At 49.2% G+C, this 11,337-nt stretch overlaps 1 protein-coding gene across 11 annotated transcripts in view; it reads right to left on the bottom strand.

The window, feature by feature from the left end:
* Positions 1–724: 724 nt before the first annotated feature.
* The window catches only part of GRAMD1B (GRAM domain containing 1B), a 231,355-nt gene continuing 220,742 nt past the window's right edge, over positions 725–11,337 (bottom strand). For 8 of the 11 annotated variants that reach the window (XM_054693161.1, XM_037505488.2, XM_037505478.2 and 5 more), the window contains 3 exons: positions 9,147–9,254; positions 8,723–8,840; positions 725–5,783 (listed from right to left, as the gene is read on the bottom strand). In XM_054693161.1, coding sequence (XP_054549136.1) covers positions 5,694–5,783; positions 8,723–8,840; positions 9,147–9,254 — 316 coding nt within the window. In that variant the 3' untranslated portion in view covers positions 725–5,693. The remainder of the gene's footprint in view (positions 5,784–8,722; positions 8,841–9,146; positions 9,255–11,337) is intronic. The other 3 variants (XM_037505479.2, XM_054693160.1, XM_037505480.2) reach the window with 3 other exon arrangements.

Below are 11,337 nucleotides of genomic sequence, written 5' to 3'. Positions count from 1 at the left end.
ACCTGTACCAGCTCCTGAACTGACTATATCCCCAGAGAATTAATACAAACATTTAATAGTCTAGAATTGAACATGATAAATGTATGGCCCAGCGCCTTTTCTACTTCCGTTCCCTACTCACATACAAGGTGTATGAGAATCACCTATGGTTCTCACCTCCCTGACAGCCAACAAACTTCCCAGCAGGGGCAGGGGCTAGCTTCAGGAATACCAAAGGAGGGAGAGGCCCCACCAGCTCTTGCTCTACCAGTTTAGGTAACACAAGACAATACAGCAAAGGTGTTTCTGCCAATGCCCAACTCCCTGCAAGTGCCCAAGGAGCCAAAAAGAACAGTTCAGGGACTCCCTGGTGGCATAGGGGTTAAGTCTCAGTGCTTTTACCGCTGTGGCCTGAGTTCAATCCCTGGCCAGGGAGCCAACCCACACACCTCTGCTGCTCCCCTCAGCAGTGTATTTCAGTAGATCCACCTGTTCTGCTCCCCACTCTGTTCTGGCAAACCCTCTCACACCCCGTACCTCTGGCCTACACCCCAGTTCTATGCATAAATACATAAATATTTTTTTTAAAAAAGGAAAAGTTCAAGTAACTGTCATTAGGATTCACAGTCCATCATACTCTTATAATATTAATGAATAATGAAATAAAAATTATCTTAGTGCAATGACCACCATATTCACAGATTTTTTTTTTTTTTTTAAATATCTCTAAAAAAAAACAGGCTGGGAGTGATGAATGGGCCCATGATCACACAGCTGGTAAGCAGTGATGCTAACCTTTGCCCTCAGTCTAATTCCAAATCTATTCCACTTCAGGCTGTCGCCCTCTGCCTCCCCCGCAAGGAGGTCTTAGATTTCAGGATGTCCGTGAGTACATGGATAAGCGTGGTACACATCTGGGAAGACCAGAAACATTTGGGGTGAGCACTGATGATTCAAGCAATAAACACACACACCATTTATTATTTGTAGTTCAATACTTTTTCTTTTAATTCATACTGTACTTCCGTGGGTCTAGCTACTTACATTAAAGATTTGGCTGGGAAGCCTTGTATGTTTCTAGGTACTAGCAGTAAGTTTCCAGACCTTGCGCACAGCGCCAGGCAGAGGACAGTTACAGTTCCCAACACAGATGGCCAGACAACTCAACTGCAGTCAACCTGTGTTCCTTCCCATTGATGGCCCAGTGCAGATTTGGGGCTCCTCCTTATGCCTCACCCCACTCCACCCCATGTCAGGATTGCCCAGGGACCACTATGGCCTCTGGCCCATCCCTCCCCACCTCGGGGTCTAGGTTGAGTGGGGAAGGGGGGAAGCACCATGGGTTTGGGAAGATGGTCTGGTCCATGCAGAGAGTGGTCTGGCCCTAGAGTGCAGGAAGGGGAGGCGTGGGGAGCCACACACTATTGTTGGCAAAAATGGTTGCTTTGACGATGCGATCTCAGCACATGGCACCCAAGCCCAGGGCCAACATTCCAGACAGAGCCAGCTGTCTTGCCTGGAGCAGAGGCCACCATTTTGCTTCTGCAGTGTCTCATTGTGCCGAGAGAAGCAAGGGAGACCAAAGGGCAGAGATGACAATGTTCTTTCCGCCTTCACATGTTGCGTAGATCGTCTGGCATCAGCTCCTCTTGGCAGGCCAGGTGCTTCTCCCCAGTGGCCAGGGCTCCAAATCCGGGCTCCCAGGCCTGCTGAGGACCTCAAGTCACAATAGAAAACAATGCCCAAGACCCCTGAGTGGTCACATAGAACACCAAAACAGGGAGCTGGCTGGGCCCGTCACAGCCATGGTCGGAGCAGGAGTGAGGTAACGAGGCCGGGCAGAGAGGTGGGAAGGGGGTCTCTCTACACCGTGTGCAAATTCCTGCTCCACAGAAAAGCAGGGACATTAAAAGGTGGCCTTCCAGAAAAACGCTCCGCCCGGACCCAAAACACATCTTCTGGAAGAAAACAGAGGTGGAGAGGAGTGGGGTCAGCCTGCTGGAGGTTTGGGGATGAGGGCCAAGAATGTCAAGTGGTGAGTGGGGTGATTGTCCCACAGCCTAGAGACAGGGGCGGGGGGAGAGAGAACTAGGAAGAGAAGTGCTCAAGTGTCCTACTGGTATGGGCAGGTGGAGTCAGGGATGTGGCAGGGAGACCACAGTCCTGCCACCCAGGGAGAGAGAACAGTGCTATTTCTCCTGCGGGGGAGTGGGGGGGGGTCCAAGAGGAAGGGCTGGCTTTGGCTGCCCTGCAGAGCTAAGGAAGCAGTAGAGTATGGCACAGAAAGTATCCTTCTGAGTCCACAGATGGCCTAAAAAGATTCTTCCTCTAGTTCTGCCTCTAAGATTTCAGTCTAGAGATGGTGCCTGTGAATGTATTAGACATAGTCCAAGCTTGGGTGGGGCATAGGGAGATGGGGAGAATCTACATCTAGCAAAGCATTCCTCCTGTGGTTTCCTGGTTCTCCCCTCTCCCTGTAATCCCTGCTCTAAGGCAAATCAAGATGGTAGCTAAGGTTTCACACCTATTTCCAACCCCATCAAGGTTTTGACTGAGCCAAAAGACATGCTAGAACCAGAAATGACTTCTCTCCACTGCTACCTCTAGCAAGGAAGAAGGATGGACAGATAGATGAAAGGCTTCTTAGCCAAGGATGAAAGATGGCTCAGTCCAAGATGGTGCCTTTCTTGCCATTATCCTCCTAGTTCAGAAAAGATCCAAATGACGGTCTCTTCCCAAACTAAGACGAGCCAACTGAAGGAAGAAATGCCTTTCTAGGTTAATACTGAATGAGTCTGATCTCCCTTCCTCGTCCTCATCCCCACTCCCCTGCCCCAGTGGACAACTGAGAGCTGTAGACATGACTGACCTCTCCAAGGCCACCTTCTCAATTACTCCACTGTAAGTGGAAGTTTAAACCCTGTAAGCTGTTCTTTACCTGGTTAGAAACTTTGTAAATTATTTCAAATGGAGTATAAACTCATCAATGTTTTGCCACATGAATCCTCACAGAAAAATCCCCTATGTGACTTGAGTTCTTAGGTGAACAAACAGAAAACAAAAGAGCCTGCTGGAAAGAGCTAGCCTAAGAGGTGGTGGTTCTGATGCGCCCTTGCAGACAGCTCCAGGCCAGGCAGCTGCAGTTACCATGAGTTACCATGTCATTTATGGGTTTCCCTGCAAGGCTGAGCTCCCTTCTCTGGCAGATTACTGAATAAGGAGAAAACACTTTTGTCTGGGACTGAATAGTACTGTTGGGTTTTTTCCTTGGTTTGAAAATCAAACAACTATTTGAATAGAGAGTGCCCACAAGGGATCCATAATTCTTAGGCATCAGGCAGCCTGAGGGGCACCCCCAAGGTGCACCCATTGTTTCCTGGGTTCAAATCACCTGAAAGCATGAGGGCATCCTCAGACATGATTATCTTCCCCTCCCAGTTACCTGCTCCCTCTGTGAATGGTCCTGAGAATAAAAACGAAAACAGAACAACTCTGCATAGTTGGGCCCGTGGGTTACACATCACTTTGCTCCAAGCAAAAGAAAAAAAAAAAAAAAAAAAAAAAAAAGCCATCCCCAAGGGATGGGACCTTTAATAACTTAATAATTTAAATAAATAAATAGTTGTCTATGGAATAAATTAGTGGTTTTGCCTTTTTTGCTTTCAAAGGTGTTGGGGAACCACTATGGCCTCAGGCTACTAGACCAGCAGGGAAATTTCTAGCAGTGTGCACCACTCCTCCTTTGGCTGGTGAGTCTTGACCCTCATACCAGAACCACAGTGAGTGGTGGTGACCCACTGGCCTACAGGCAGAAGTACTCATCACCAGGTTGACATTCAACTGCATTTCCTTACTTCTCATTTCCTAAGGGAGGGATATTAATTTTTGCTGACCCAGCAGCTATTCTACTCCCTGGGCAATGGCCTGGGCAGTAGGTTTTTGTCCTCTCTTCCTGCCTTTGAGCAACTACAAGGCTGGATCCTTAGACTAAAAAGTCAAGAACTTTTCACTGCCAAGTGAGATGTGCAAGAGAAGCGATTTCAAGAGAAGAATACAGTTTGTTCTTTTGGGGTAGGTCATTGATAACTTTCCTTTCCTTCTGCACCTTCTATCAAGAGGCCCCACTAGAAGACCAAGCAATCTGGGAGAGCTCTCCCTGCCAAACTGGCTTTCCTGATGGAGAATCTCCAGGCGCTGTGCGTGGGGAAGCCTTTGGAATGCTCTGGCAAGGATTCCAGGGCCATTCTGTGGAGAAATCGAACTGGTGTATGAAGGATGATGGATGTGCCCAGAAGGGCCCCAAGAGGTGAGACAAATGCTCAGTTCCCCAGAGCTAACCTCCAAAATGGATGATTCACTTTCTAGACCCAGGACTTCTTTCTACTCCTGAGTCATCTCCTAACTCTGGGGTCAGACGCGAGAGAGGCTTTGCCTCCTCTGCTAGAATTCCCACTGTAAGTCTGAAAAACTAGAGACGTGGAATAGGGCAGCTTGGGGCAGCAGAGAACGCCACCTGGCTTCTCCTTGCCCAAACACATGTACCTTTGCCAAATCCATTCCCTCCAAGGGCTTAAGACTTCCTCTAAGAGCCAAGAGCCTCAGACAGTCCTTGAAGAAAGCTGGCCCTTCACTGAGAGTAAGTGACGGGGCAGCCAACCAAGTGCTCAATTCCTGATGCTCCCTGTCCACCCAGCACTCTGTGCTTAGACCCTGCAATCCACACATTGCCTGGGCATCCACTCTCTCAATCCCTAGAGTTCCCAGGACACCCTGGTTCACCTGGAAATCAAGCTGGCAGCTCAAAGTGAAGGATGCAGAGCCCCCAGAGCTGACTTGCTTATAATCATGAAAAGAGGTTTAACAAGATCAAAAATGCTCCACCCTGGCTAATAAACAATGTGCTCTTAGGGCACAGAGGAAAAATAGGACTTTAGGCACTAAAAAGTGACACTTCGCCCAGATCCAGCCTGGGAGAAGACCAGAGAGAAAGGGGGAGGGCAAGTAGGAAATTCCCAGCCCTTATTGGGTCCAGCCCCTACACAGGTGAGAAGAAGGGGGTGATGGAGAAGACCGTCCCATATACGAGACCTCAGGAGCCTACAGCTTCAAAACACAAAGTCACAAGCGCAGCCTTTCCAGCTTTCCCACCAGCCTCTCCACCCGACTCTTGGGGGATGGTCCACAGGAAGGGGGCGGCCTGTCTGGTGGAGTTTAGATGGGGCTCCTGCCCTTGATGCTTCCTTGTTCACAAGAGAACATCTGGAGGCGTGGGGTCGGGAAGAGGAGATTCTCTTCCATTGGGGAGACAAATCAGAAGGGGATTATTAGGGAATGAAGCACCTGAAGCAATGCCCCCTTGAGGCTTCTTTTCAAGACCCAGGGTCTTCACAGGCATAACTTTGGCTCAACAACATTTCCCTTCTCAGAGCCAAGAATGGCCAGCGAGGGAAAGGGCGGGGATGACAGGAGGGGGAGGAGGAGGGTCAGGGGAGGTCGGTGCTGGGAGATGGTCCCTGCCCTCCTCGGCCCCTCCACCGACCAGCACGGGGGCGGTCCCGCTCCTTCTCCCTGGTACATAGGCATTATCTCTGTTTAAAATCTGTATATAATATATATATATATTTATATTCTGTATATATATATTTATATATATTTATATGGTCTATGTACATGTATTGCACAGGCCTCTTGCAGCCACCCCTGCTCCTGCCTTGTCAGTGATAGCGGTTCCTCTTCTCTTCGCTTTCTGATGAGTAGTCACGGGACCTGATGCCATTCTGAAGGTTGATGAGTGAGTCCTTCATCTGTAAGACAGGTTTGCTGCCTCAGTGCCCTTCAACCCGCAGTGCCTACCACACCCACCAAAGGCTCCCTGATCATGCCAGAGAGCTCCAGGGAGCCAGGCACCTAAAACAAGGGCAATTCTTCAGGGGCACAGTCCCAGGCAGAAAGGGGATGGTTGATCTAGCACTGGAGCCCCAAGGGGAAGGTCTGCTGTGTCCCAAAGAACTGTGGGCCTGGTTCCACTGAATTAAGAGTTCTCGCAAAGCATCCACCGCACTGAGGGGCTACCAGAGATGGTCTTTTGTCTTCAACTCATTCAGTGTGGTTTCCCTCCTGATCCTGAAGACACTTCTCTCTCGTCTATTCCAATCTCATCCATTTATTAAGACCCAAGACAAACCCAAGCTTTGTGTGCCCTCCAGCACCTCTCTAATTCCTGGCCTCTCGTGGACCACTCACTGGGGCTCATGTTGCTTTGCATCTCCAGCGGCTTTGCTTCGTGTGTGCTGGGACTGGCACTGTCTCTTAGCCCTTCCTTTTCTTTTTTTTTCTTAAGATTTATTTATTTTTACAAGAACCAGGGTACAGGCCAGAAGTGCGGGAGGGTGAGAGGATTCACCAGAGAAAGAGCAGGGAACAGAACAGGCAGACTGACGAAATACACTGCTGAGGGGAGCAGGGGGCAAGACAGGAGAGGTCTGCTGCACCATATGGGAATCTCCCCGGCTGGCTGGGATGGAACCCGTGCTGCATAGGCTGCAGACAGCTTTACAGTGTGGCACTCAACAGCCTGCACCACCAGGGAGGCCCTCTTATCCCTTCCTTAGTATGCCCTGGGTGCCAGTAGAGGACTGAGTAGGCTCCTAGTTGTACCTCTCTCACTGAAATAACATTAATTGGATTCTGTACCCTCTTTAAAGAAATGGACACATTAACATAATCAAGACATGCAATGGAGTTAAAACAAGGGGGTTCCAGTGGTAGAATCCTAAAGTGGGCATGCTATCACAACACACAGGTATTGCTCCCAAGTAAGGCGCTGTTACAACACAGTTAACATTTCATGGGAGAAGTATTATGGATTTGAGGACCTCTGGTCTCTCTGCCTACCCTATACCTTTCTTCTCTGTCTTCTATAGTCTCTGCTCAACAGGGGAGGAGGTTTCTATTACTCTTCTTTTATGTTACTTTTGAAGGGAATGAAATAGAACACCTATCTCTATGCTTGTAGAATCTACCATGCTATAAATCTTACAGCCCCCAAGTGGCAACTTAAGGGATCTCACCCTGAAATAGAATTCTAGAGTTGGAAGAGAACTGGCTCATCCAGTGCCTTATCTAACTTCACCCCCTGAACACTTTCAGTGCGTCTCCGTTCTCCTAAGTAGCCCTTTCCAGTGTGGGGCAGATCCAGCCAGAAGTAGTTATGCTTTTAATTTATGGCTCAAAATCTAATTCCTGTAACATCTCATCCTAATTCAATCTGTGACTTCTCACTGTTCCTCTAACCCTTCTTCTACCTCCTGGGCCTCAATATCTGAAGACAATTGTACTGTCCTTCCCCCACCTCAAATCCCCTCCCCCTGAGCAGATCTTTCCTTTCCATCAGCCCTTCTTGAGTTGACAGGATGTCCAAATTCCTCGCTGTTCCAGTTACCCTCTTTGGGTTAAAAACTGCACTCTTTACACATGGGTAGGGCTACCCGTGATTCTCTAGACATGTTCAACTGGATCCTGAGAGCTGCATTAAAAGTCTCTCTCCATGGGGGCCTCCATGGTGGCCTAGGGATTAAGTCTCAGCGCTATCACTTCTACTGTCTGATTTCAATCCCAGGCCAGGGAACATGGCATAACAGACTCTCCTGTCTCACCCGCTGCTCCCCTCAGCAGTGTATTTCAGTCAGTCTGCCTGTTCTGCTCCCCAATCTGTCTCTGGTGAACCCTCTCACCCCCTGCACCTCTGGCAAAACAAACAAAAAAAAGTCTCTCTCCTTGATTCAAGTTAAGATCAAACTAAGAAGGGCAATAAAATTTAATATTAATCAATGTCTCCTAGGTACCATCAAATTCTGACAGCAGTTTCTTGAAGCAAAGATTACGATTCCCACTTTAGAAAGGAAGATATGGAAGCTCACTAATATTAAATCTCTTGCTCAAGGTCACAGGACTAGTTAGTGGCAGGGTTAGGAATGCATCTTAGGTCTGGCTGACTGCAAAGCATCAGGGTGATACATCTTTTGGAAAAGGAATTTGAAGATAACAGAACAAATCCATGGGCTACGATCTTCTTAATCTTCTTGCACAGAAAAGGTAGGTTCCTGCTGTCTTGGTAACCACATGGGAGCTATTCTAAGATGTTTGATTCTTCTGGGGGAAGGAAGAAACACCTTTCCCTAATAAAACTAAGCTAATGGTTGATTTTACCCCAGGGTAATTTTCTTAAATAGATACATCTGAAGGAACACAGGCAACTATAGAAGGAAGATGTTATGAAAAGAAGACACAGCCACCTTTCCAGAGTCTCAGTACTGCCTCTGAGGAGAGTGGAAGGAGGCTGCATGTTGAGGAGAACATTTTGAGGGCGGGGGAGCAGGGGAGACACAGGAAAAAGAATTAGAAAGTCATTCCCTCAGGGAAGGTACATTTCTATAAAAAGGGAAATTCTGTCATTAAATGTCCCTCAGATGACTATGGGTTACCAAGAAAAAAAGTTCTTCCATCTCACCAAGAGCATCCTCACTGCACACCCAGTGTGTTACTTCATCGTTATTATTTTGGGGACTACACCTGTGCTTCCAACAGCACATTCAAGGATGGCTTTAAAATGAGAACAGATGGCCTAGCAGAAGAAGGAGCAGAGGATGAGGTGCAGCAGCTGGTGATGGGCTGTGATCATGCTCAGAGGCCAGGTAAAGAGTCCCGTGACCGGAAGAGGGCAAGAGAAGGTGGGGAAGCTCACCTGGTCAAGAAGCATCACTGAGGATTTGATGATTTCCCTCCATTTTTGAAGCTCGGTATCATGGTACTTTTGTTGGGACTCTAAGAGCTGGGCCCATTCTGTCTGAGACTGGGGTAACCTGTGGGGTAGAAGAAGGGGTGCCCCGGCAGCTGGAGTTACGCTCAGTGGACTGTCCTGTGCTCCCAGACCCCTAAAGGACAGAGAGTCACATCAGAGTGCTTTGTCCTCAGCTCACTGTCCCCCCAGCCAGAAGCAGATCCAAACTATAGGGCTAGTTTTCAGAGTCTGCCTATGGACTCATCCCAAAGGGTTATCCCACAGCCAAGGGTAGCAAGGCAGTCGCAAGGAGACGGAGGGAGGTGCCAAGGCAGCAGGGGTGCTGGCTGGGAGGGAGGGAGTGCCAAGGGGAAGAAGCCAGGATTACCTTTCTTGGAGCCTCAGACCCTGCCAGGCAGTGAGGGTCTGGGTGGTGTATTCCAACATCCAGAGTTTGTAGAAGAGCATCATGTTAAGGATGACCAGCAGCACCAGACTATGAAGGAGACAGAGGGAGAAAGCAATAGCAATGAGACGCCACCTGAGAGAGCATGCTCCCCTTAAGAGGCAGGGAACCCCCCAGCTCAGAGGCTGCTCTGTTTAGACACTGGGTCAGCAGAAGCATTGTGGTGTGAGAATCAGTGAGCCAGAGATGCAGCAGGAGAGAGAGGTCAGAGAAAGAGGGTCATAGCAGGAGAGCCGCAAGGACACATGGCGGGTGAAGCCAGTAGAAAAGAGACATACACACAAGTCACCCAGAATCTGGGTGCCTGGGGTAAGAGAGGTAAGATGGAGAGGAAAAGAGTTGGGGGCGGTGGTATAAAAGGAGCAATCATAGAGCCAGTACCTGAAACAGATCCTAATGGGAGCAAGGAAAAAAATGGGAAGGAGGCAGAGATTAGAAACAGACTAAAACAGGGGACGGGGAAGCTGCCTGTAACGGAGCCAGGGAAAAGGAAATGCTAGGAGTAAAGACACAACGGACAGAAGACCCAGCAGGGAAGGAGCAGGAGGAAGCAACTGAAAACACACCTAGTGTTTCAAGGGTGAGAAGTCAAGCTAAGTTCCGCCTACCAATCCACCCTTAGGACACAAGTGAAGGGTAGAACTGCAGCTGCAGGGGGAGTTCTAGTGCATTCCCAGCCCAGTCCAGGCGCTTTCCAGACATTAGCTGAGCTGCAGCTGCCATGGTCTAGCAGGGCTCGCAAGGTTTGAGGGAGGTTTCCCAGGGATCAGCCAGAACTGGTCAGAGACTGGGAGGACTTAAGGAGAACGCAGGACCGGCAGGGGGTGCAGCTTGCCCAAGAGGCTGGGTACATGCACTTGGCCTCAGGGCTTCCTGAAGATCATTTAAAGCAGAAGCTCATGGGATGGACACGGGGAAAGCAGGGTGCAGAAACAGACAGGATGGGGAACAAATCCTGGCTCAGCACCGAGGAGTTTCTTGTCCTGTGGTTAAGTTTCCTAGCTTTGCTGACACCCAGCTTCCTCAAGAGGCTAATAGGTACCCAGCTTGGGTTAAGGGCTCATGAAGAAGTGTGTGTGGGTGAAAGCTCTGGGCACACGGGGGGCCCTTCAGCAGTGCCTACCATAAAGGAGGGGGGTAGAGACACACACAGGAAAAGAGATGAAAACATGAAGGTAAACCACAAAGATGGAAAGACCAACAAAGAAGGGAAACCTCCTGTGCCTTCAACTCTCAGGATGTGAGCGCCTGTGCGTCTGATGCTGTGTCTCCCACTTGTGTTTCTGGGATGGCAGGGAGTGTTCCTCAAACTGGCAACTGCCATTTTCTGGGTGCCATTCTCTGGGGCTACTCAGCCATGATCCCGGGGCTCACAAGTATCTCTCCATCTGCTGCATTTCACTGACAATGCCTTTTAACAGCGTCAGCACACACAATTACCAGCACCCCCACTTCTCAGCATATGCTGGGTGCAATCTTAGCACCTGCATTTGGGTTTGTGTTGACCATCCTATGTCCAATGAAAGTCAAGGGACCCCCCCCTGCACACTGTTGGTGTGGTCTGAGCCCAATTACCATGCCAGTCAGGGAGGGGGACCTGCCCTGCACCATGTGCCCCAGGGGCACGCTCTGGGCAGACCCCTGCCCAGCCCTAGGCAGTGTGGAATGATGAGGTCTGCTTATCCCAAACCAACAATGCCCCGCAGTGACTTGGCACCATGTGCCTTGGCTGATTCAGTGAGCAGGGCTTCTTTCTTTGTCAAAACACAAAAGAGCTTAAGCATAGAAGGACCCTGAGGCTGGAATTTTCTATCTGCCAAACCCAATGTCAGAGAGCTAGTGTGAACAGAACAGTGGTAAAAATCACAATGAGTTATGGTGTTCCATGTGAGTTTTATTGGCTTTACAATTGCCTTAATGTCTTATTTTGTAAAAATATCTTGGCATCTTACGCCAGAGGCAGAATATACCTCTACTTCCATGGCACGCACTTGAGTGAGGTCAGCAAGAGTCCTCCTTGCATCCTTCACAGCTCCCTCTCCTTTCCCGGGGCTGGTCCCCAACCCCTCACAAGATCTTCTCACCTCAGATGATCTTGTCTACACCCACGACT

The sequence above is a fragment of the Talpa occidentalis genome, unplaced genomic scaffold (assembly GCF_014898055.3).
Source record: "Talpa occidentalis isolate TD23 unplaced genomic scaffold, MPIMG_talOcc4v2.1 talOcc4.12, whole genome shotgun sequence".
Classification (NCBI taxonomy): Eukaryota; Metazoa; Chordata; class Mammalia; order Eulipotyphla; family Talpidae; genus Talpa; species Talpa occidentalis.
This window is presented reverse-complemented; position numbering and strand designations above follow the sequence as displayed.